The sequence below is a fragment of the Ambystoma mexicanum genome, chromosome 1q, assembly GCF_040938575.1.
Source record: "Ambystoma mexicanum isolate Mex_15411 chromosome 1q, UKY_AmexF1_1, whole genome shotgun sequence".
NCBI classification, from domain to species: domain Eukaryota; kingdom Metazoa; phylum Chordata; class Amphibia; order Caudata; family Ambystomatidae; genus Ambystoma; species Ambystoma mexicanum.
The window spans coordinates 1,035,838,837-1,035,866,233 of NC_090922.1; the positions used below are offsets into that span (position 1 = coordinate 1,035,838,837).

A 27,397-nucleotide genomic window follows, 5' to 3' on the forward strand; every position below is an offset into this window, starting at 1 on the left:
TCATGGTTCGGCATTCCAACTGGAGCTCTCTAAGCTTTACGAGTTAGAACACACAATGCTAAATATTTAGAGGTATGTGTTACTTAGCAATGTTGGGACATTTCATTGTTGTATGTTTGTTAGATCTATATCCCAGTCCCATACAGAATAGGGATCTACCCTCCAGTTACTTATAACATAAAGAGAATGGCAGATTAGCATGTTTAGGACAAGTTATTGTAAATATGGCATTAGTAGAGGTTTAGAGGATATTTCTCTGATGGGATGGATTTGTCCCTGTTTTCAGGTTCTCACAAATTTGTCTACAACAAAATACATCAACAAAATTGTTATATGCATGAAAATACTATTTATTGAACACATTAATATCAAGTGTTTTCAATTTCTCAATTTACAGCTAATGGTTCGGAAGAACAATCTGGATGTTGCATTGGTTTAGTAGGAGTATTAGGAATCTGTGCTTCACGATGCGCACGGCAATGCTCCACAGGAGCATGCAGTGTGTGCATCAACCGTTTCCACAACATCTTCAGCTTTCTCCAGCTTCACCTGCCCTTCAGCCAGGTCCAGAGAGGCATCTGTAAACGAAGAGAGCAATGCATTACAGAATGGAATTCGAAATCAGTTTTGAAATTCATTAAAACGTGTCATTCAATTAGCCTTAAAGATACTGTCTCAAATCAGTAAAAGCAATTTTTAGTTGAAGCAAGATGAGATAATTTAGAAAGATTAAAAGAAAAGTTGTCATTCAAAGTGCATTTATGATTGTTTATTAAACAAGCCAAATATCTTAAAGTTACGATGCGTATTGAGCCATGGAACCGTTCCAGCATGATGGGTGAATATACAAATCACCAATACATAATTACCACTATTGTTTTAACAGAGAATTACATTTTCTAAACTTCTCTATAACTTTAATAACTATGACTTTGTGGAAGTCTATGTTACGGGAAGTATGAATGAAGCTCTTCAGGTGAGATTGACTGATTCCTGCTTTGCCATTTCAACTTTGAAGCAGGATTTCTTTCAGCAGGAATCCTACATGCCATTCTTTGGAAGTGTCATTCACCCCTCACCTAGCTGCCCTGTGTTGTTGATACATTTCTTTTGATGAAATTACAACATACATCCATAAAAAGGTATACAGTTATATACTCAACGGAAAATCTATAGTTAAGGAACAGTTAAGGTGATCAGACGTAATGCAACAAATCGACATAATACAAATGTAAATAACAAAACAAATGAATAGATAAATATAAAAAACCCTTGAAATTCAGCGGGTGTGGGAAGTGATGATTACCTTAAATTGGTGTCCCCCATTGAGGAGCCCTTGGATCTAATAATGTGTTATATATAGCGCTTATGGCCAAGCACTTTCCATAGAACAAATATAGATACAAAGTTACCCAACCAGAGTTGGTACTTATTTATCGACCTTGGACGGATGAAAGGTTCAGTTGTATCTGTTGGGATTCAAACCTGCAACCTGTATATCACACACAGATCGCAGCAGCGAGCGCTCAACCCATTGGGCTATCTTGTTCCCCTCAAATTTTGTGTGTCATTATGAATCCAATCTGTTATGTATGTACTCATGAGCTTTTCAACAGGGTGAATGGTGAGTTAAGATGATCATCACTTCGCACATCCATTGAATTCGAAGGGCTATGTTGCTTTAAATCTTATCACCTTAACTGTCCCTTAACTAAATTTCTATTCAATGAATTGAATTTCAAGGGTTTTGTTATACAGTAGTTTAATCAAGGGCCACTAGCCATGGTTCTCAGTCATGGCCACTGTATATGTTGACCAAACAGTTTTCTGTAGGGCCCACTAGCCGTGCTTCCGGCCATGCCCAATGTATATTTTAAGACACTAGGTTTCTTTCAAGCTGGCCTTCAGCCATGGCCGCTGAACATGTTACACTTTTGGTCCCACTGGACAGGGCCACTGGCACAAGGCCCCATTTCGCTCTACATTGTAGATGTGATCACAACAGATGTCCCCCATTTATTTATTTTTCCTCAGTTTCCATTCCCCCGATAATACGTTCCTTCCTTTTCCCTAGGTCCCCCATCCACCTTACTTGATTTTTACCTCCCTGTCCCCCTTCCATTATTCCATTTCGCTCTTTGCTTTGTGTGACCCATTTTTGTTTTTGAGCGCGTCATGCGTTAATACCAGAGTAATCTCGTGAGATTCCCCTGGGATTTCATTGATAATGCGAAAACCTCTGAACTGTAAATGGCTCCACAGACCACCTCCAACTCCCTAACTTCACATGATGTCCTCGTTCTGCCCCGCCCCCTAGCCTGATGAGATTTCATCCTTTCTCTTCCTCCAAATAGGTTTTTTGTACTTGCTTGCATCGAGCAAAAATAATAGCGAATTTTTATTTCTAAAAATCGTCTCTGCAACAAAGTAAAATGGGAGAAATAGCTATATTTTTGGGAGAAGGGTGCCCACCTTTCCCTCAAATATTTTCAAATCTACTGGACAGAATAACCCAAAACCTGTCCCAGAAATTAACTCAACACTTCGTGCCTAAATTGTTTCTAATTTGTCCAATTCCCTCAAGCAGTTTTTGTGCTTCTACGTGATACAAATTTCGATGTTTTCCTCTATGGGAAAATTAATGGTAATGGGCCAAAAACAGCGTTTTGCTGCTTTCTTAATAACCTTTTCATTTTTTGACGAATCTTTACCAAGATTTCCAGTCTGGGGATGAGATGACAAACGTTTTGTTTGGAAAATGTCAGCCAAATCCTTCAACAGTTATTTGCAATCTAATTTTCGGATTTCCTAATGCTCATGTCATACACCTTAACTATAGTTAGAAAATCATGTGTCCTGCACTGTGAATAAAGTATTTCAGATGAAATGTAAGCTAATCAACTTAAAGCTGGCAATTCAAGTGAATTGATCGACATGGGTCAACTACTAATGCACCAGGCTACCTAGAATTCTTACAACTGTATGACTGTAAACTCACAGACTTTGCCTCAAGGAAACCCTGAGACCTTCATCAATCAAGTATAGATTACCAGTGGTCCATTTACAGGGTAGCACTCTTATAAATTAGGCAAACTATAAACTTACCAGAATTTAGGCAGTGGAAACCAACAGATACCGGTGCAGTTCTGATTGGAGAGCATCCTTTCATGCAGCGCATAACTGGGTTAATTGAGTAGCACTTAGAATTCTCTCCATTAATGACAATGGGTTTTTCAAGTTTGACAAGCGTGCGCTGTAGTTTACAATCTGAAAATACAAAGCAGAGTATTAGTCATTATATGTTAAATGTAAGGGGACACTTTATCAGACACTGATCTATGTTCATGCCTCATATTGGGAGCAAAGGATCATTAAAGTGCACCAGACTGAATTAAAATGAAACATTTGTGTTTATGGAATGTATTCTGTGACAGAGTGCATTTCCTGCCATATTGAATAATAAAGTGTGTAATTGGCTTCCATAAATTTACCGTAATAAGGCCTATGCTGCGTTCCCTCTATAGATGTCAGCGGGATTGACCTTTGAAATTGATGACTGTGTGCATGAAGTTCTTACATACATTCAAGTACCAAAAGTGAAGAACGTGTGCTGGAAATGTGGGTTCTAGGGGTACTTCATAAGAAAAGTTGCAATTCTTTATACCTCCAGAGCAGGACTCATCTGAAAGAATCCACGCATGGCCGAAGCTCTCCTCATCTTTCGCAACAACACCATCAGGCATCTGATATTCCTGTTCCGTCTCATCGTCGTGGTGACCACAAATTCCACATGTCTTTCCCTTCATCCACAGAGCTGTGGCAACCTTCATTAGGACAAAGCAAAGAGAGATCCAAGATATACATGTCTGTTTATCATCATGTGAACATGGCCGACCTGTTGGTGTTGATAAAGCATTAGAGTACCTTGGCTGTGAGTCCGTCGTAGTACAGCTTCTCAATGCCATAGTCTTTTGCTATTAGTGACAGGGCATCGCCTTCCTTTTCAATCATCACATGAGGCTCTGCAGTTGAAAGAAGAGGTGATGTTCTCTTTTACCAGAAAGAAATTGCTCATGCAGCCCATGTTGGAGAGTCGGCATAATGTACATATGATTGCATATCATATATGTATGTAATTATGTAGCTATTTGTTTGTGTATGTTATTGTGCTTACCTAAAGTAGGGTATACAATCCAATTCAATTCAAATTAGCTTTATTTCAGCACTAGGCCATAAAAGCATACAGTTCAAAAACATCATTTAAGGGTTAATACACACAATAATTTTAATTAATTTACAGCTAATAAACATTTAAAACAGTATTGGTAGTATGTGGCCACCACTTTTTAAAGTGCGATTGTTACCGTGCAGTTCAAATCATTTAATCATTTTCCCCTGCAGGCCTTTTGTTACCCATAGATACGAGTGGAATTTTGTTTATCAGTAATCATTTGGCAAACACATAAGGCACATCACATTTCATGGGTCGTCAGATTTTAGGTGGGCGTGGTAGGGGAATTATGCTTATTGTGTTTCAAGGGCCCCTCCTTTCTTGCCTCCCCCAGCCTTCATAACCCATAACCGTGTACACCATGCTTGGAACAGATAGGTTGACATGAAGTATACAATGTGAATATTTTGCCAACAACAAAATAACAGCAAAACGTCCCTTGTGCGACGTGTGCCATCATTATTGCACAACAACTTTAGGTACTTGTTCTTCTGCTTGGCATACCTCCGGCAGAAGAACAGGAAATGGGACTGAGTCTTCTTTGCCAAGACACAAACTTGATAATTGTCATTTCGCGCTGCATCCTATTTGCATGTACGATAGATTTATTTGTCCCTTCCTACATTTCGTATACACATAATGTGCATATGGGGGGATAACCACATCGAAATAGCTCTCAATCCCTGGGAGCAATTTACCTTCCAGGTAGAAAGCCGGCATGGCCAGCCTGCTACAAGCATTCCATATTTGATTCTGTATCCTTCCGCACCATGCTTTTCAACCTAGTAGCTAGGCCCGCTGGGAAATCTGCATGGTTATCCCAGCAGGCCTCTAGGTGGTATTTCGCCAGGAAAGTTTTGATGTGGGCAAACCACGGCAGAGATTTGCTGCCCTGGTGCTCCAACACAAGTATTATAGTGCTGCAATATATCTTGAGCTCTGGGGTTGTCCATACCGTGACGCAAAACTGGCCTTAGGGCAACATCCGCACTTATTGGCCTGCAGCCCAACTCTAGGTAAGTTTGTATACCCAGACTCGAAGATGGCAAGCCAAGCAGGCGTTTGAGAGACCCTCTCTCTACCAACCCTAAATTGTTAGCAGCTACATATCCCCAAATCTCTGCGCTGTACTTTGCCGTAGACTTAACTTGGACAGTCTACATGGTAAGGGAAGGTGTAATAGCCCCCCGACCTTGTGCACAGTAAAGTCTCCATGTTGTGCCACTGTATTTATCTATGGTTGCACTAGATTTAGCCAAATGTGATGTCCAGCCACCTCTGTCATAGAATCTAACACCAAGGTAATCAAAACTGAGCACTTGTTCTATCGGAATGTTGTTAATATAGAGTTTGACCGTGGTGAATTTTTTTAATTTGGGTTGCAAGACTAGTGTTTTTGTTTTCTCTCAGTTAACCTCCAGTTGGAGTTCTGTGCACTTTTCGTCAAAGGATCCCAAGGTAACTTCCAGGCCCCTGATGGACGTGGACGAGAGGACTGCTCTTGGATCTGACATGGCGTATGACTTTGTCAATATACAGCAGAAACAACAAGTGGGCATGGACACACCCCTGCCTCACCCCTCTTGTTACTGCAAATGGTTGAGACAGTTCCCCTCCCAGGCCCCATCACACTGTTGCTGTTTTACTTGAATTCAATTGAAAGATAATTTGCAGGAGATTTTATGGGATCCCGCTATCAGCCATGATGAACCACAGCGTGTCCCGTGACAAGTAGTCAAAAGCGGTCCGGAGGTCTGCAAAGACAGAATACAGATTCATGTTCCTCAAGGCCATATACTTCTGCGTGACCAGGGAACGGAGCAGGACCTGATTTGTAGTACTTATTTTAGTGATCAATAAAACCCTCCTGAACAACTCCTGTTTGGAGATGCTCATATACATGTATCATGGGGAGGTCTGTGGAATCTGGTATATGTCTAAGTGAGTGGGAGATTTTTGTAGCAAAATAGTGAGTGAGTGAAACCATGAACGAGTGAGTGAACAAAAGATCAAGACAAAGACACATTGAGATAACAAGTAAATGATTGAGTACACACCTTGCTGTAGAACACTACATAGCTCAAGGTTCTATGTCATTTCATCACCGTATATTTCAATGGCATTTAAACGTGTACATTGTAACGAAAATGTTCATCTAATAGTTTTTTGGGGGGGTGTCCCCCCCACGGCCCACCTTTGCCCACCGATTTTTACCTTTTCACTAACCACTCAAACCCTTATCTGCCCTTTCCCACCCCCCTAATAAACTTGAAAGACATTTTCATTATAATGTGCACATTTAAATGCCAAACTTTGAAATATACAGCGATGAAAGGACGACATACTGTGGTCTTAAAAGCAGTGATATTTAGTTCTGTTGGGGTGATTAAAGGACATTTTATGAGATTACAGACACCAAACTACTGTTAACAATGTTTGCTTAGGCTATGCTGAGTGGGCTTTGTTGCCCATTACTTTTTTACTCTCTTTAATGATCATGTTATGTAATTATAATGACACTTTACTTTACAATATTAAAAGTACAGGACTTGGGATCAGGTGATTCTAAAAGCTTTTCAGTATGAAATTAATGATTTCTCAAAAAAACAATCCTTTTGCAACTCTTAATACAGTGATGGTATTACAGTATATTTCTTTTCATCTATATTGCTACTGTGACAACATATCATGTTTGAGGTTAGAAGATGGGACAGAGGAAGCCATGGAGGGTGCTGATCAACAACCGCTATGTCAATTACATCCTGGAGGATGTAAAACAGGGTCTCCCAGTCCATGACTAACCTTTTATGTTATGTGGATGTGCTGAAACAGACAACCTATTGCTAATTTCAGAGGGACCCTTTACCCAAAGATGTGCTAGTGATCATGTCCTAAATGTGCATAGCAAGGTGGACGTATTTCCCTGTGACCGCCAGCACAAGAAGGCATATGAAACCTGGAAACACAAACCAAATACCAAAGACTTTGATTGGAAATTGCTTTGGCAAGACTTTCTTAAGGAGAAACAAATGTGAGTTCCTGCTCCTCGGAGACTGTACTTGTGTGAGCATCAGGAGCAGCGAAACAGACTGGCAGCGATGAAAGGAAGGTACAGGACATCAACATGGTGGATAGCAATAATGAGAGATACATCAGGGGATCTGGGCGCAGCCATGGAGGAAAGTAAAAACAGCTTCAGACGAAAAATGGGGAACCAGTCCCTGGGCTTAGATCAAAGAGGAGAACAGCTGTATAGAAGTCTTCTATTTCAGGAAGGTATAAGAGCTCTGAAGGAGCAACAGTGAGTAAGGAAGAAAGGTTTTCAGGTTCAGTGGGAGAGAGGTTGCAAATCAGTGCAGTGAGGAGGTAGAAAAGCAGTGAAAGAAGTAGGAGGTCGAGCAGGAGGAGAGAGAGAGAGAGAGAGCAGAACTGGTAGCGTACACTGAGGTGACGAAAGGAGAGCAGAAGCAAAAAAGGAGTTCAGAGCAGGTAGAAGAGATCAGGAGGAAATGGAAAAAAATGAGGACGATGGTAAGCAGAAAGGCAGATAAAGAGTGGAGGAGTTTGGAAAGGATCAGTTAATACTGTAGAAGAATTAGGGGCAAAAAGGAGCTGGAGGGGAGAGAAAAATTGAGAATGTTGTAGGTGGCAAAGAGGTGTAGGAATTTGATGAGGTCTAGGAGAGGTAGCTGAAGCAAGTAGTGGATTTGCTGGATGGCAAACTAACAGGGAAAGTGTAGGAGAAGAGATGTTTGGAGAGGAGAAGCAGGTGGTAGGAGAGAGGAGGGAGAGTTACAAACAGATGAAGAGAGCTAAATCATTGTGGTGCTTCACGGAGGAAGAAGTACAGAGCAAGAGACTGGATGAGGAGAGAAAGAGTACATGGTTGAGTAGATGGTGGTAGCACTCAACTGGTGGAATACCTATCACCCGGTGCTGGTGAGTCTGTTATAGCATCTGTCAATAACACAAACTGGGTTCCACATTGTGAAATTCGCCTGCCCCAAGATGTCCAGTCCAATGTGTTCCGAGTCTGGAGGTTTGTCCCACGATCCATGGGCCTCATGAATACAAGATGGTGGAACCAGCTACTAAGAAGAGCAATAGCCTGACAAGTGTGGCAAAAGAACAGCTTAAAACACATCAGAGGAAATAAGGGTCATGGGCACTTAACAGCCCCAAAGACTGACTCGCAGAGCAAAAGGGGAGAGAGGGATGAACTGACAAACTATAGTCAGCAAGCAAGTTAGAATGGTTCTTTTTTGTTTTCATGAGTTCCCTATAACTTTGGTTCCAGTCTACCTAGAACCCTTCGCCAGTTTTTATTTGTAAAATACCTTCTTTGAACTTTATATTTTGTTGATATGAGTTGTCTGTTAATCCAATAGCCACGACAGTACCAAATTTCCTTCTAATAAAGGTTGGTTGCCATAACAACACACAGTCTCAGACGGATTGGACTTTCCTTCTAGTGGGTAAATACAAATTGGAGCCTCAGCTTGAAGCAAACCTTGTGCAAGACATTTCATATGGTACTAAATGTCTAAATGTGCATGTGTACAATTAAATAGAAATTAAAGTTTAGTATGTTGTTGCTATATATCTAATTCAACAAACTGGATGTTATGAGCCTGTAAACAGTTGCAAATGTTCCATATTTTTCACCTGGCTTTGGAGACCTTATTATTTATAATACATTGCATAAAACAGGGGGCCTGCTACAGCTCCATGAATTACCAAGTCACTTTTTGCTAATATAAACAAACATGTTTAGCTGTTAATCATCAGAGATATACAAATGTATTGTCCAAATTTAAACACACACATTGTAATAAATATAAAGCTAGTTGGACACATATCTTTATATCATAGCACATTTGTTAACAGTTTCCTGCCATAACAACTGCTGTTTTCGACATTGGGGCTCATTATATGTTTGGTGGTATCCCACCAGTAAATCCGGTATGATACCACCAAACGGAATTACTGTTACCGGCACTTGGTCTGCCAGAATTACCGGCGGATTACAAGTGCCAGTAAGGGTAAATTAAATCCCCATTCCGTAGAGCCCCATATGACTCTATTGGGGGATTGCTGGCATTACCAGAACAGGTAATCCCGGTGTCAGTAATACCAGCTGCTTTTTGTCAGTGGGGTGCCTGACTTGCCTCCGGCTCTTGTCAGGAGGTAAATCAGGCCCGCCACTGGCAAACTCGGAGTATGCTGGTGCGGTAACGTGCCAATAAAAGGAAATACCGGAACGTTAACACTGCAGTGGCATTCTCCCAATGAGGCCCAATTTTCATTGGAATTAACTAAACCCTTTTGTAGCTATGCATGCTTGACAGTTTTACTGGAAATGGTGGTATTTAATATAATTGTGTGCAATCAATGTGATACATGGGTGTAGTACAAGGCATGTGCCGTTCAGGTTCTCATTTAACTTACGTTTTATTAGATTTTTAAATAATATTTTTAACCAACAGTGAACTTGGTCCGTATCATGTATTCACGTACCTGAATGAGACTGATAGGGCAAACTTGTGACTTCAATTCCATTAATCGTCACCTTCTGGGAGTCACCGGATGGCGACATGGTGATGTCACTTAAAAATGAGGAATTCACAATTGTGTTAAGCATTGTCTTTGAGTTTGAGATACAAGATACCCGAATGACTCAAGCCCTGACATGGTGAGCTAATCAGGAGAAAGAACTATGGAAACTTATCAGGGCTACGAGCGAGGAAACGTGTTCTCCAGTGATGCTAGGGAAGGCAAAGCAAAGAAGAAGAAGAGGACAGAGAGATTGAGGTTTGTGGATGGCTCATATCTGTTAAGATGTTCTACATATCAGAGAGTGGATAACAAAAAAGGACAGAGAATTTAAGACATGCCCTGAAGGAATAAATATTAGATGCCAGAAAACATAGGATGACAATGAGCCCTCAAACCACTGCAAACATCTGTATGCATAGTACATTGTGTGCTAGCTGGAGCCCTTTGCCTCCTGTGAAATTAGGCTGTGAGTTATTACTCTGATGATAACACTGACCACCAGGATGATGTGAACATTTGGTCTCCCATTTAGAAGACAACAGGCAGTAGGTACAATAAAAACAGGCAAATGCGGCACAATCTAGTCCGGGGATCTGCCTACTCTCACACATTTTGGGTGGTGTTATGTCCTGCACATTTTTTAAAACTTTTCCAGAGGTTCAGCCAAGGGTATAACATCAAGGCCCTGAGTGGAATGGAAGCAGAGCACACAACACCTTTTTTTTCAATCTTATGCACTCCTGTGTTGGCAATGTGGAAGTTTCTGAAGAAATGTATATTCCACTTGCCAGAGGAATGCTGAAGGCATTACTGGCAAGATTGGAGAGAAATTGATTGTCTGCAGGGAATATTTCCCCTATAGCACTGCTATGAAATAGACATAGTAATTTTAGCATTTAAAATAGAAATATAGTATAATGTCCAACAATGTACTTACACAAATCCCACAATAAACATCAACTTTATCCGCCTAGCGCCTCTAGTCTTCCCAGAGTAAACACATTATTGTATGTTCATATTCACATGTCTGTTTATAAGGGCACTTAGACTCACACAATCAAATAATTATTCCTTTTAAGTCCACCTTCACATTAGTAAACACAGAATGTTATAAACCTCTGTCTTTCGTATGAGGGAAACCAGATACAAAATAGCCTGAGCCACATCATACGACAATACATTATATATTTCATGTTATGTTAAGGTGTGTATTAAACTGTTTGGCCAAATAGAGTTTCTTGATCTCTTAGCATATGATGTAATCCCACTCTAAAAATATCTAGGAAATGTGTTGCTTGATCCATTTGGGAAGGTCATATATAAACCAAATTTAAAGAAATCAATGCATTAGATGCAATGGCATTCTAAAGTCTACAAAGCCAGAGTTCCATCTTGCAAGTGAGGTGCACTGAAACTATTTACTGCTAAAAGCCGGCTTAACTAGGATCTGTATTTACCAACCTCTCCAGGAGGGGGTCAGAAAATGGTGACTCCCTGGATGTTCTTGACTATGACTCCTGCGTTCCCTCACCATTGACTATGCTGGCTAGTGTTGATGAGAGTTATAGTCCAAAATATCTGGAGAGACAAAGATTCCTGACCCCCCATGCCCAGGGTGCGGCCGACTCTTTGATGACTCCTTCAATAAGTGAAATATGTAAGGTAATGTAAAAAGCTCAGATATTTTCAGAAAGATAGAGCCAGAGATAACAAGTTTACACTAGCAGACAGAGACGGGGCTGGCAATTGAGCAAGGTTCGTGGATATAATTATGCACAGGCATTTGCTAAACAGGCGCTGACATATAGTGATAAATGCTGCTGCACAAAATAATTGGAGCATGTACTGGACTCCGGTGAAACTGTATAATGTAAACCAATCATGCATGGCTGGAGCTGTGCTGGGGCACTTGCAAGATACGTGCACATGCTCCTTCTTGACTGAGTGATTTGAGAGAAAATGTAATAACTCTTAATCTAAATATTCAATTATCTCTTGCTGTGGAGAATTGTTTGATCATCTCTATTGATTTATCAGAATGTAAGATGTGAAACAAATTGGCAAAGCTCTACTTAATTGACGCAATTATGATTAGGACGACAATAGCACTGAGCAATCAGAAGGGTAATAAATCACTAAAATGTACATATACATCTATGAATTACACCAACTAACATTGCTTAAGTGTACATTATTAAGCCAGAGGAGTTCAGGACCTATTTGACAAACATTGATGCCCCTTTATGGAAACGTATGATTTAGATTCCTGACACCAGCACATTGATTTCTTAAGAAACATCAGTATAAGCCCCATTAATGTTATTTTCTGTAAGAAAGGTTGTTTGATCTTATGGTACACTGCCTTCATTGCTTAAAATTGTGTGTGACATTGTTGCTTCTCAAAAAACTATTAAATGTTAGGAAAAGGCATACAGTCTTGCCTCAAGAATATTCCCCGGAAATTGATCTTTCTTTTGAATTAATTTGGTAGTTCCTACACCAAAAGAAGTAAAGAAATGTTCTACCAATGTTGATGCATTGAATATTAAATAGGATACATTTGTGCTGTCTTGCATTTATGCATAGGTGATTTCTACTGCTTGAAAAAGCATTACCCATGTGCTGAGAATTTAAAGGCTTATTAGGAGATATACAATGTGAACATCTTACTCAATGGCAGTGATCTTAAAATTGTGGGGAAGGACCCGAAAGATGGCAAGGGGAGTGCAATGCTCTTCCAAAAGGGAATTGATTTCAATAGAAAACATGAGCAGATATGGCATCTGAGGTCCGGCAACACTATTTTTCATCAAGGGAGTGTTTGACATCAAAATGTTTGAATACTACTGCTCTATGGTATTGCTAAGATCATGGCCCCCTCAAAAAGAATGTACATATCAAGCAAGATGCTGGGCATGCTACCACTGCAGACATTTATGCACTGTATGATAGCTGTGGCAACGGACATAGAACTGTCATCACTTACTAGCTGCCAAGCATGACATTGATGGACTTATGTTCTGGGGACTCTTCCGCTGTCTTCATCATTACCAAGAAGTTCAGCTCAGGGCTACAATCCTGGGCTAAGACATGATAGCAACTTCCAGGCATTGAGTAGTTAAATGTAACGTCGTTGAAGGTTGTGATTCTATTTTGTGACACTGTGCAGTGACCTAAAATAATAACATGCATTATTTGCATTGACAAATATTGTTGTATACATTTCTATGTGAAAGTAATGTGCTATTCATTGTTAGTGATCTTTTCACATGTCCAAATATTAAAGCTCTTTAGTGGTTATATTTAGAGATCAGAATATTCATAGGTTGAGCACAAAGTAAAAATGTATTTTAGTATAACATTTTTCCATCTATATGAATATGTACTTGATTAATATAATATCTTTTGTCCGGAAAATAACTAATTGGTTACGGTTTTGCAAGTCAGATCTATTGAACATGCTATGAGCTATGTTCAATCGAAATTCCAATGGAAATCATACACAAGAGGACGCTGGTGAATGGCCAGCATGATAAATCTCATTGCAGGCAATGACTTGTTACTTACCTCTCAGTTTGTCTAGCAAGAGGTCAGGGACTTCAGTGAAGATATTCCAGCTGGGGGATTGAATGGCAGAGGCCTGGATATGTGGACCAGCAGGAATCGCAACTGGGAGCTCAATGGATCTGCGATATAGTGTGAGCTGCAATCGAATGAGAAGAAATACATCATGAAAGGCTCTAAATGTTATCCCAGATGGTAATGCGCTATCTGTATAGGTTTTAATAAAGTATTTACCCTTGGCACTTGGATTAGGGTGTCCATCCTTCTTGACGAGCTTAGCGAGAGGATGACCTTTGCTTCTTTATGGGGATTTTTCTGGAACTTTTCATAGAATCCCACCATAAATGCTGCTCCTGGAATAAATTGGGCAGCCCTGCAAAATAATGTTCTTCTTAAGAGTGCATATTTCTAATATATGTTTAACACAAATGTTGGTCATGAAATGCATTTGTGATCATTTGCATTTGAGTATTAGTATTGCGGAAGGATGTCGTATACACTGCTCATATGCCCTAATGCTCAAAACAAAATTGGTAAGAGATGCAGGAATTTATGAACTGGATAATTGGATGATGTATCAATTGCACTCATGGCTCGAACAGATACATTTGGAGTTATCATGGCTATCATCATTAATACTAAACTATTTGTATTTACTGAAAGCTGTGTTATGGATTTGGTTGATGAATTGGAACATAATCTTTGGAGGCTGGCTTGATTGTATGGCTCAGGAATGTCCTCATTTTTGGGAAAGTCTAATACAATGAATCTCTCATTTTACCACAGACCTCTAAGAAAATTATTTCTTTCCTTCAGAATTTGGCCCTTTGGTAAATTTCTAGAGATTGTGGGCATTCCCTTCTCCACGCACTCTAATTGCAGTCCATGGCATCCCGCAGGGTTTCCATGGAGAAGAAGACTGTTTGCCTACAGAATATTGTAATAGGTGTATATTCATTTGAGGATATATGGTTATATATGTTGGTTAGCTGTAAGCCCCTCTTTATCTTGAAATGTTCATCCTTATAATGTGTTTGCATCTTTGGAAATGTTTTTTGCGTGAATTAATTCAAAACCCTACACCCTTTCGAGTAGATACCTTGTTATTTTTGTTAGTTGTTTGTTAAATGTAATTATACTGATGATAGCCTAATGATCGTATTGTTTCCTTATTAGGGAGGTAAATGGTATGCTAATACTGAAAGCATTACTTACCTTTATTTTCTTTCCAAAAATCAAATATCCATTATTTACGACATTGTATAGCCGTCTCCACTGTAATGAAGAAGCCGCATGAACAATGAGGCTCAATAGAAATTATTGGTCTCATAACAAATATTATCAATTCTAAATGTTGACAAATATAAGGGCCTCTGTTAATGCCCCATGCAATGGTTTGTTGTGTCGTTGTGTTTTACATGACAGAGGATATTGGTGTAGGGAATGTCCTGCAAAGACTGTTTGCTGACAGTCATAATGTTCATTTGAACATTCATAATGAGCAGACACTAAAAACATAAAAAGTAGACGTGTTTTGTCCATTGCTTTCCTCTACATCAATTGACCATGCCGATCACTTAGAGGTAGGCACTGTATAAGGCCTTCATAACAAAATGAGACCTCAAATGCATGGGCCCATAACAAGATTGGTGGTATCTTGTGGTAAATTCACTGAGATGCCACCCAACTAAATTACCATTACCTCCACTTGGTCTGGCGAAATTACCACTGGATTACAAGTGATGGTGTTAGTTTCCATTATTTGGAGTCCATAGGACTCCATGGGGACTTTGGCAGAATTACCGCAGGCAGTAATTCCGTCAATGTTGCTGTTTTATTTGGCAGAAATGTGGCGGATTTACCTCCAGCTCTTAGCTGGAGATTAATCCTACATCTCTTTGCCAACCTCATAGTATGGGTGTGCGGGAATGCAACAGTAGCATGGCAGTGACATAATTACCACCACATTACCACTGAATTTGCCTGCACCGCCATACTCGTAATGAGGCTGAGATACTTTTACTTATAAAATGTAGACTTCTCAGGTCAGATGAACAAAGGGATCTCATCCCATTGAGAAGAGAAAAATATGGGCTTTAAAAATGGGGACACCGAACAGGGATTGGTCTGGACTCTTAGATCAATGATCTGAGAATGTTGTATTGAACTTACCCCTGGGGGCGAATTGCATTTTTTATGGAAAGGCAGCCCAAGCTCATGACATGGTCCTACAGCCACTCATACATTGACAGGGAATTTGCCGGAACCGCGCTTTCCAGCGAAGTGGTACACTTAACGTTAGACATCGGATTACACACAACGAACAGAGAAAGCACGCCCGCGCACGGGTAGGAATCCTGATTGGGTTGTAACACGCCTACCGATAGAATAGAACAGTACGCATATCAGTTTACTAAATATACTGCATATTTCTAGGAAAGAATCCCCCTTACTTTCGAGCAAGGCGGGAATTCATACATCTTCCGTGACTGGCCCTCACAGTAAAACACCACTACTAAGTGAGGGTAAGCATATTTTTATTCAAGGAAAATGCATGAAGTCAGATTGATTGGTGTGTGGTGACAGGGGGACCCAACGCTATAGTAAGTGCCTGGTCCCTCTGCTCCACACGTATAACTACTCCTATTTACATTGATATATATTTACTTTTTAGTGATCATATAATCTCTATGTGTAGAGATTTCCTGATTGAACTCCAAATCCAGCACTGAGGTTTGTGTTATTTTGCACCTATACATGATTCAGTATATTGATTAAAGCACGACTTCCAAAGAATATTGATTTAGTTTTTTTGTCATTGATTGCAGGTGATAATTAAAGAACAGTCATCCAATATTTAAACCTGAAGAAGGGCGGAACTCGCCCGAAACACATAGTTAGATGAGAGGACTACTGTTACAACGATATCAGATAACTGATTCCTACTCAAATATTAGGACTTGAATACAAAGCTTTATGAGAAATTTTATGCGTCAACAATATAATCAAGTGATGTACAAAGAAAACATTTTATGTTACAACATTGAAGTATATTTGTATTGAAACAAAATCTGTGTATGGCATTGAGAAATACACGAATATTATGATTTCAAACATATTTTACAGAAAAACTGATTTTTTGCGACTCATGAATTATTTAAACTAGCTATATATCTATAAAATTAGTGCAATTTGTTTGCTGGTTGATGTGCCCCAGTTTATTCATCGTGATTAGCAGTTAATCTCTGCAGTTTCTATGGTCCTACAGCTTCTCTAGGATTCTCACTGCTCTTTGTTCATTCCCGACAATGCTTATTATACTCTATATTCATCCCCCACAGCACTGAAACCACTGGGCAATGATTAAGCCCATGGACACTTAAGACGAGGATGGCACAATATTTAAAGATTGAATTAGGATCCTTCAGATACAGGCGGCTTGCACAGGTATTCTGGGAGATATGCATAGCATGGAAGAATACACAATATATACTCAACTGCAGGGGAGGCATAGTTAGATGTGAAAGAAGGGGTGATGTACAGCAGTGAAGAGGAGAGCAAGTGGGTCTGAGGGAGAGACTTGATAGATGAGGGTTTTACTTTAGTTCCTTCCTGAAAGTCTTAATTGCGGGAGTGAGTCGGGTTTTTTCTTTTTTTTGGTAACGTGTTCCACGATGAACTCCAGGGTCTAAGCATGGAATCCATCTGCTAGGTGCTGTCTTGCTTCCAAGAAGAGCATGTTGCCCCTGAACTATCCTCAAAGCTTTGACGACTAAGCACAATCCTATGTGTGTAAATTATAAGTCTTATAACTGTAGGTGAATTCTTTAACAATATACTGATGTGTGTATTGGCTAAACTGGTGCAATGCAGGCAATGATGCATTACTAGATATAGTTATCCTTCAAAATGTTGACACTGTGTGACAGGGCAGCCTGTCATAGGTAAAAAGCTGAACACCTTTACAATGGCTTTTAAATGGCCATAAATAAATAAAATACTTATAAAAAACTGTTTCTATGCATTAGTCGATTTCTAGTAATTAGGCCATCTCTTGGATTTCGGTGTTGACTAGAAACTGGCCAGTGTGCAAGAGAACATGGCACATAAATGATTAGATGATTGTGTGCCACATGCTAATGGACAAATAACAATATCTCTGCACCAAAAAGTTTCCACATCTAGGCCCCATATGTTCCATGCATTAAGAGGAAGGAAACATGAAATATTACCATTTCCCAGCTGATTTCAGTTTGGAAGGGATTCTTGGCCACTCTACTTTCACCCTCAGGGCTGGCTGACTGCCAAAGTGGCCAGTTTCAGCCTTTGCAGCAATTTTGTAGTCCTGGCAATTCTGGCCCCATTTCAGAGAAGCCTACATCATAAGATAAAAAATCAATTCAGTAAATGTAGATGGTTGGAGGAGATGTAATTTTCCTCCTCCCCATGACTTGTGTTTCTCTCAGAGCTCTTCTTTCAGCCTCACCTGAGCCTCATGAGAGTTGACGACCACAGCATTAGCGCAGGCTCGCCATTTACTTTCACCAGCGATTTCCACCACGTAGGCCTGGATCTGGGGTTTGGAGGAGTGGTAATTGGCGTATAAGATCACCTGGTACCCTTGCTTCTTGTTGTCATTTCTTACAGCCTGAGCGGTAATTGCCAACATTGGGGGCTTGTTGTCTCCCAAAAACGCAGGCTAAAATATGGGAACAAAAGTGGTACAATTAAATATACATATAACATATCAAAGTCAAATTTCCATCAGCTCAAGCTAGGAGATTTATTTGTTTATATATAAAAATCAACAGGTGAGCATCTGAGCACTTTGGCTTAAGAAGTATAGAAGAGCTACCAATTAAAACACCTTCTCTTTATGACCCTACAGAATTTCAAATCAAAGAAACCCAAACAGAAAAAGCATGGTCCATCTACCTGGCACTTGTTCCTGAAAAATTGCAACCATTCTATACTAGAATAAGCATAGCTATGGAAAATGATTGGCCATTTTCTCAGACATAATTCTGAGGCCCATTCCATGCAGAGCACTTTTGCAGCACCAATCTGTCATGTGAGTATGAGACCAGAGCCTAATAGGCCCCCACAATACCTAACCAGCTCTACTGGATTAGGACATGCCTCTAAAGCCGCTAGCCAATACATTGAATTCCCCATGCAAGTTCTGTGGCCAAAGACAATAAGCTCTGCTTCTGATGGAGTCAACTTCAGCCTATTCTTGGCCTGCCAGTCAGCTACCTTTGCATGCTTCTACTGAACGAACATGTCGAGAGCATCTGATTCCACTGTGAGTGGCAGAGGTTTTACATTCCTGGAAGGATAGCTCAGGGGCAACACTCTGGTCTTGCAAACAAGACTACTCTGGTGAGTCAGAACAAGGACGAAGACACTGGGTGAACATTTTCACTTGTTATTTAATAAATAATAAGAAAAAGGCCTCTAACTTTCCCTATTGCTATTTGGGTGTTCTCTGCCTATATAAATAACTAAGTTGCTCGTCTGTCATCAGAAAGTCATCAAAAGAGAAAGTCCACTGTTCAAGAAACTAATTCTAACTGACCCGCCCACTGTTATACCAAAGTAAGGTCAGGAGAATGTCTCCCTTCACCTGATTGGCCTCCTGGCAAGGTTTCCCCTTTTCTTCAGACTTTTTGTTAATAGGCTCACTTTAAACAGTCTTTTGTTACCATCTGTACAAGTACTTGTAACACTTTCACAAGCTCTTTGGTTTTTACCTCCTCTTCAGGTATTTTCTTCCAGGGCTCCCTTTTAACTCTCTTTTTTCTCTTTTGTTCCATACTGATATTTCTTTTGTACTTCTGTAACTTATATTTTCTTAGATGGGATATGCTTTCCTGGTGGTTAATCCCCCCTTCCCACTCCAAGGGTGGTTGGTGTTTCGTAATGTTTCTCTCAAGGGGTTTGCTTTCCCTTTCTTTGTAGAATTCTCCTTCTTATTTGTACCGTCTCTGCCTCTTAACATATTTGGCACTTTCCCCTCTTTCAGGTGTATTTGTGCTCTGCTCTTAATGCTCCCTCTCTTTCATGTTTACTCAGGGTTCTCTTTTTCTCATTAGAAAATTTTCCCTCTCTGATTTAGACCCACTCTTCAGGTATTTGTGAGTTACTTTCCCTTTGCAGGGTATGTGTGCCCCACTCTGAATGGTCTCTTTTCCAGCTTGCGTTGTGATTCTCTTTCTCACATTATTACAGTTCCATTTCATCAACTTAACTGTCTCGTCAATTTCACTGGAATTAATTTCTCTTGTTGCATAACGATTCCTTAGCAGCCTCGCTAGCCTCCAGATCTCCCTGTTACCTTGAAATCACCTGGAGATGTCTTCAGGGCCTCGGCTTGCTCGGGTTCTCTTCCATCGTTCCAGTTATTTTCTCTTCTTGTTTTCTCTGGTGTCCCGCTTTCGGTCATCTCTCTCTCTGTGCAAACCAGTTACACTGCGCTTAAGTGGATGTTCCCTTATTTCTCTGCGTAGTGGTTTTGGCGTTGTTGGACGGGCACCATGCCCACCATGAAGTCGTTTTGGCTATGACACAACCAGAATCTAGGTTCTCTTCTCCTCAGTTTCTCTCTCCATACCAATGCTGGGCATCCAGCATTTCGCTCTCACTTTCAGAGTAGTTCTGAAAGTTGCAGGCACTGTGGCTCTCCTTGGCTCCACCTCTCTCAGGTGTGATGCAATCAGAGGGCTTCCCCTGGTTGCGTATGCATCTCTCTGCTTTGCCTCCTCTCAGTATGTGCTCTCTTTGTAGCCTCCTCGTCTCAGTTAAATGGGGGTCTAATTTTAAAGAGACAGATCCTCTTTCTTGTTTGTAGCAGTATTTTTTAGTTTTGTCTTCACCTAAGTCTCTGAATTTTATCCTGTTCGTCACCTCTGATAGTCCCATGCCACCATGGGGAATGTCTTAGATGGTTATTCATAGGAACAGGAGCCTTTGTCCCCAAAAGTGGAGTCTCTCTCAGTAATGTCCCACTTGCCTCGACCCCTTGGGAGGGTACTCACCATCCCTAGCATCAAAGAGGGGCTCCTCCTTGGGGAGAAGGGATGAATACCTGCAATTCGTCACATTACATTGAGCAGCACAGGTTCCTTTCCCAGTCCCAGTACATGAAGCACAATATAAGAAACAGATTTCATTTGTAGACACAATTGTTTTACTTGTCAACAATGGACATGTTTAATAGGGGAAAACAAAGAAACAATCTCATTGCAAGATTGAAAAGAAGGTACAGTGATAAGCTGAGATCAACCGTCCAGTCAGACACGGCAACTGATCAACATTTCCGGAAAGACACTATGGAGGATTTAATGGAGAATATTGTTAAATTCTGTTGACATTGGTGACACAAATAGTGCGTACCCATGTCCAAACTCATATTATCTTGGATGAATACTTTACTTTTATATCCCCCTTGTAGATAGATCACTCTCTTGCAAAGTTCAGCCAAATTTCTCAATTGTAAAAGATCTATGCATGTTTGCAATTTCTATTCTCATAAGACAACCGTCACTCATGTGGAGCTATGGAAATGATTCTGCATTCTAAGCAGGACCCATGGGCCAGTAAGGACAATTTTGAATCTTGCATGATAGAAAAGACGCAAGAGGACTTCAGGACGTAGAAGAGGCTGAGAGTGGCCTTTATTGGCAGCATGTCCTTTACCTACTGGAACCCCAAAAGGACGTCATATTTCTGCACAACACTAATGTGAACATTAATCCAACAGCACTGCAAACCGCCAAAATACAGAAGCAAGGGTTACATTATTATTTATTTATAGACATATATTGCATGTAACATTAGCTCAATCATCTTGTGAGTACTACAATGGATATCATAGAGACAGTGAGAGAGAGAAAGAGAGTGAAGACCCTGCCGAAAAAGTGCTCTCTTTGGTTATGATGAAAGTAATATTTGGCCAATCTGGAATAGGTTGTTGGCATACTCAAGCAAAGAGTTAATTGGAGATATGACAACAAGAAGATGTAGAGTGTGGGAGTATTTGGAAGGGAAGCATTCATGTAAGGTGAGAAATGCACAAGGAACACAAGTTTGAAGCAGTAGAAGCTAGAATGAACCCAAATAATTTGTTTTCTGGGACTAAAGGTAGGATTTATTCTTTGGCAGTGTTCCCCTTCCACATATTGGTAATTTTTAGCGTTTACTGGAGAGAACGCATAGTGTTTCTATAACAATTACTGTTCTAAGGAAAAGCAAAATGAGGCATGGCATTCCATTTACAGTGTGATTTGTAATGGTGAATAGCATGATTCAGGTAGTACATGGGGATAATATAGTTATGTGCTGAGAAGGGCAAGGTTAGAGGTTAGGCTGGAGGGGTGGTGCAAATGTAGGTCTTTGGTGCCATGTCCCTGGATTGGATGTGCTTTTTGACACTAGTCTTAATAGCAAAGAGTAGGTCATTTCTGTGGTAGGGATCAAGAAGTGGGAAGTAGCGGACGCATGATAAAGAGCAGGGTGAAGCGGGACTAGAGAGGTTGAGAGGTGCTTGAGAATGCAAAGGAAGAACGAGTCGGGAGAGATAGAGATGGCCAGGTATTGGGTGGAAAGGATTTTGAGACAAAGAGTAGGAATTTGAAGACAAGTGGCATTTCATAGAGAGGAGCCTGCGCATAATCAGTGGGAAGAGGTAGGAGATAATCAAAGGAGATTGAAGAGTGTTGGCAGCAAAGGTGATTATTTCTTTGCCTGGCACAAAAGAATAGAGGAGAGTTCCCAGCAGGAGATTGAATCATAGCCTAGTCTGGTGAGGACAAGAGTGGAAATTAAGCTTGTGGGGGTGTAGCAGGTAAAATGGGGATGGATTTTGCAGATGTTCAGGAGGTTAATCCTAGCAGCTGTATACATGATGGTAATGCACAATTGGAGTTTAAGGACCACATTTCGGAAAACCTTCAGGTATGGTGTGAGGAGTTCTAGTGGGAGGATATAGGAGAGAGGCGAAGGAGTAGGGCTTTCACAGAAAGTAGACAGCTGATTTCAGAATTAGAAGAGTTTAGCATTAGGCAACAAAGTGCCAACCAGTGACATACGGCAGCAAGCCAGATAGAAATATGAGGGAAAGGTTCGAGGATAATGGATTGGGAGAAGAGGATTTGTATAGAATCTTAAAAATGTGGTAGAAGATACCAAAAGACAATGTACATTTGTCTAGTGGGGAGGTGCAGGGGAATTCAAAAACAGACAGGTCCTGAACCCTGATGGACCATCAGCCGAGAGAGGGTTGCAGAGTGGGTTCCAATTTTCCAAGAGATAGAAGCATGGTAAGAAAGAAAGTAGAGGATCCGGGCCATGGCAGTGCCGTGAAAGGCAAGGATAGAGATATAGGAGAAGAATAGGATGGTCCACCAAGTCATTGGCCACTGCTGGGTCAGGAGTATAAGCACAGAGGAGCTTGCAATGGTGAGCAGTGGTGAGGAAGTTAGCCATGTGGCTAGGTGTTGTGCATGTGTAGTGACTACTGAAGACCCCAAATTGAAGGGAATTTCGGGTGCTGTAGCACTCCTGGTACTGAGTGATGCAGTTAAACAATACACAGTCATGAATTCTGTAGTAGTGAGGCAGATGCAGAGAGTCCGGAAGTAAGACTACATTGCTATATCAGCTGAAGGGTTTTTCAATGATATGAAGAACAATAACACACTGCAGTAAACATGAAGATTCATTAAGTAAATGATTCAAGAATAAAGGAAAGAGGATGTAATAGGTGCCAGTTTGTTGATTATTTTTGTTCAGTGAGATCAGACAGGACACAGCATAGCTTGGAAACATAAGGCTGGGTGCCTGTTAAGCTAGGGTGGTGAGGGGAAATGATTGCAGAGTGGATTCAGTGGGTGTGAGGGCTAGTGGAGTGGAGGAAGAAGAAGAAGAAGGGATGGTGGTTAAGGATTCTAATTGTAAAGATTGATAGGAATATCTTATTCAGAGTGAGTCAAGGGGATGGAACAAGGCACCAGGCAGCATTTTCTAGAGTGTGTGGATGGATGAAGAGAGTAAAGAGGATGGAGAAAATATAAAGAGTTTGCAGTCTATTGAAGAGAAGAGGCGAAGAAGAGTTTCCTTTTATAATTCATAGAAGGCAAGACAGTGTTTTAGTGCCACAATGCCTATGCAGTCATATGGTCACTTAACGCTTTTCGTTCAGAATGTTGTTACAGTTCGGGGTGAGGGAATGACGGAATGAGCTAGATTGTGCTAATCAAAGGGACAGACCAGTGCTGAGTTACCATGTGAAAAGCAGTGTGTGATAGACTTGGTGTAGTGAATGGAGAGGGCTAGAATGGAAGCCCTGTCTTCAAGAAACTAGGTGAACATGGAGTCAAATTGTTATTTAAGTGGAGGAAAAGGGATGCATCTGGAAGCAGGGGCATGGAGCCTGAGAAGTGAATTCAGGAGCAGTTATGTTATGTTATGTTATGTTATGTTGTGTTAATCTATAGTGCCCTCCAATACCACCCCAGGGCAGTATCTAGGCACTCACGTGGCTCTGCAAGAAAGAGGATGGGGTTGGTTAGTGAAGGAAGAATAATAACATAGGTCCAAAGCCAGGAGAAACCAGTGCTGTGTCTTGGCTTGCAGATGGTAGGTTGCGTTCACTGGCTTGCTCTATCCACACGGGTAAGGTCCAATGCCTGGGATGTTTTCTCTGTGGCTGTTTGGTGTGATGGGGTGTGTCTGTGTGTTTTATGTGTAGATTGCGGGTATTTATGGTTGTGCACACTGGCCTGTTGTATCTGTATGGGTAAAGTCCTATGCCTGGGATGTTTCTATGTGATGGTTTGTCATGTTGGGGTGAGTATGTGTTTAATGCGTAGATTGTTCGGTGTTAAAGATTGTGTGCACTGGCTTGTTGTGTCCGTACAGGTAAAGTCCAGTGTCTGGCTTTATTTATTGTAAGCTTGTGTTGGGTGTGTGTTCGGGTATAGGTTGGCTAGCAGTCAGCGTGTATAGTGTTTGGGTGGTGTGTTTGAGGAAGTAGGAGCTTGGTGTTAGTACTCTGGCTACTCGCTAAATTCTTCTATGTGGCTAATCTACACAATCCTATCTGTTGTGACAAAGGACTAATGTCCATAATTCTATCTAAGTGTAACACATTGTTCAATCTAAACTTGACCCATGGCTAAACTTCAATATTCTATTTAAGTGTGACACATGGTCGATCTTCACTATTCTGTCTAAGAGTGACGCATAACTAATCTTCACATGTCACTCTAAGTGTGATGCATGGCTGAACTTCACAATTCTATCCAAGTGTGATGCATGGTTAATCTTCAGAGGGGTGTCAGAGGGAGTGGGCAGATATAATGCACAGAGTAGATGAAGGAGTAGAAATTGAAGTTTATCTCAAGAAAGTGCCCCAGCTGCAATTTGGCTAATTGCAGAGAGAGAATAGGAAGTGATCAGTGAGTGTGGAACCACTGAGCAGTCGACTGGTGTTAGACATGTGCAGCAGGTTGAAATAGCCCTTTAGAGTAACTAGATTCTCAATGGGTAAACTGTCCTGGAGGAGGGCAAGATCATAGAGGGAGGAATTGGGAGTGCCAGAAAGTCAAGTTGTGAAGAGTGATATGCCATATGAGACAGTGGTGAAATCAGAAGGGGGGAGATGTATGGGAAGGAGTTTTTTGATCGATAGGCCAACTCTACTGACTTTTTGTTAGCAGAGTCCATGAGTTGCGGTGCCATGGAAAGCAATCTGAGTATCTGTAATTGGCACTGCGTCGAGAGGAGGCCTTGTTGCACAGTTATTGGGCATTCCAGTACCCAGTGTGAGTAATGTAAGATGACGTCAGAGGGAGACACAAGGGATAAGTGAAGTGGGGCGGCTGTAGGTGAAGTTATTGGAGCAAGTGTGACAATGCAAATAAGTAGTTGTTTGGAGGAGGTGTAAGGACAAGGATAGACTCTTTGGAAGGATAGATCAGGCTACCATGCAGCGGTGCAGTTGGTAGTGCAGTTGGCGGTGATTAAGAGGAAGAGGATAGGTAGAAGCATGATGAAGGTGTGAAGAGAGGGACTCTGAACCATAGAGTATGTTGGTGGAGGGAGACTTAGATAAAGGCAATCAAGGTGCTAATGTACATGGCAGAGTTGAATAGCGACTAGAAATAGAATTGCAGGCCAGCATCAACCTGAAAAATGTATTAACAGGCCAGTAGAAAACACAGAACTTAACACAGAATTGACATTATAGGTCAATTTAAACCACAGAAAGTACTAACAGGCCAGTATGGACCATGAGAGTTAACGTAAAAGCTGGAACCAACCACAACACTTAAATCACAGGCTGGTAACAACTAATGAATTTAAATTACATGCCAGTAGTGACCACAAACGGGACCCTAGAGTCCAGTAGTGACCACAGAAGTTAGATTACAGGTCGTTAGTGGCCAAAATTCAGTATTAGCAACAGCAGGCTTTAAATTAAAAGCCACTAGCGTGCATAGAAATTAAAGTACAGGTCAGTTGAGAATACAAAGGTAAAATGTAAGGTCAGAAACGAAAAAAGAACTTACAAGAAAGTAGCTACAATAAACATAAATTCACAGATCAGTAGCACATGGAGTGCCACACCAATTACACCAGGTTGCAATTGGAATCTGGATAAGGGTGATGTCAGTCATGTCGCTGAGGGCAAAGGTGTGTGGGTGCATTGTACAGGTTAACAGGTGTTATACTTGCGTGGCTGCCAGTTGCCTGCCCTGTTCTTCCCAACCATCTCCTCCCAACTTCAGGAGAAAGGAAGGCCACATACTTATAGGTAACACTGGGCGACATTGGCCTGGGAACTTACAGGAAAGGGAACCATTTCTCAAAAGAGAAATAAGTGGCAACATGTAAAGGTTGAACAGGATATGAGATAACCTGGTGCCTAATGGGACATCACGTGGCACTGCAATAGTATCAGCAACCGTAGGAATTTAGAATGTACTTTTCAAATGAATAGATTAAATGTTACATTTTAAGAATTGATTTTTTAAATTCCAAAAGTCTTGCATAGTTCTGAAGACTGATGCTGATCAAATCCAATCATTTTGTACCTTCCAAACAGCTCAGTGTCATTCCATCAGGTTTGGAGAACTTGAACAAACCCAAAAAAGTCTGATGCTATGTCACAGTTACCATGGCAACCTTACCCACGATGGAGATCTCCTGTTTCCAGAGTTACTGCTGCTGCTGGAAGAGCTGGAGCTGGAGCTGGACTGGGAGGAGACTCTTCGCCCTGAGGTTCTCTTGTTGGGATTCTGTTAAAAAGAAGTTGCGCATGCTGCTTATTTAGAAAATACTTTAAGCTCTTATGATAGCACAGATATTGGATTATCTTTCAGACATTAAATTAGAAATCATTGAGCTAAAGTCTTTTGGAATGTATTGTATTGCAACTGATGAGACCCACAATCAACACGCCATCTTTCATCCACTTATTGCTGTAACCTTTACATAATAACAATACATTTCTATTTAATATTTACTTCCTTCTCTGCCAGTTTGTCTGATTAATAGAACCACTCTTGCACCTAGTGTCTCTGACCTCCTGTTGGGTGGTCTCCCTATTACTGATGGGTAGCTTGTGCTCTCTGTAGCCAAAAAAAATGTTCTCTCTTCTTTCACAGGTCCTTCAGTTATTTATTTATTTTTTTTATTTTTTTTGGTTTGGCTGATTAATTCAACCGTTCAAACAGTATAGTTTACATCATCAACAAAAGTTTCATACGTTTTAAATCTGATTAGAACTAGTTTTGACACAAAAGAAAAGATAAAATTGAATATGTACAAATGTGTAAATTTACAAAATCTTGCATTCTTAGCTTAATTGCTCAGGGATCACATAGTTAACAAACTGAACCAACGCAATTTGGACAGAGGAATCCGTACTGGTCAGTTATTATGTTCTGTGCTATGGAAGGTGGTTTAATTTTCGCTGGACGCCTGGAGAGACGGTTGCTAAGGCAGGCCTATCTGTGAAGCAGCTATGTGGGATTAATTTCA

The 27,397-nt window shown here is 40.7% G+C and overlaps 1 protein-coding gene across 1 annotated transcript in view; it reads right to left on the bottom strand.

Moving 5' to 3' along the window:
* Positions 1 to 326: 326 nt before the first annotated feature.
* Positions 327 to 27,397, bottom strand: part of LOC138540883 (vitellogenin-A2-like) — a 69,077-nt gene continuing 42,006 nt past the window's right edge. Inside the window, exons 25-35 of the mRNA XM_069641716.1 lie at positions 26,545 to 26,652; positions 17,838 to 18,050; positions 17,584 to 17,726; positions 13,586 to 13,724; positions 13,355 to 13,490; positions 12,774 to 12,960; positions 9,749 to 9,837; positions 3,925 to 4,022; positions 3,665 to 3,824; positions 3,106 to 3,267; positions 327 to 578 (exon numbers count right to left, since the gene is read on the bottom strand). Coding sequence (XP_069497817.1) covers positions 463 to 578; positions 3,106 to 3,267; positions 3,665 to 3,824; positions 3,925 to 4,022; positions 9,749 to 9,837; positions 12,774 to 12,960; positions 13,355 to 13,490; positions 13,586 to 13,724; positions 17,584 to 17,726; positions 17,838 to 18,050; positions 26,545 to 26,652 — 1,551 coding nt within the window. The 3' untranslated portion in view covers positions 327 to 462. The remainder of the gene's footprint in view (positions 579 to 3,105; positions 3,268 to 3,664; positions 3,825 to 3,924; positions 4,023 to 9,748; positions 9,838 to 12,773; positions 12,961 to 13,354; positions 13,491 to 13,585; positions 13,725 to 17,583; positions 17,727 to 17,837; positions 18,051 to 26,544; positions 26,653 to 27,397) is intronic.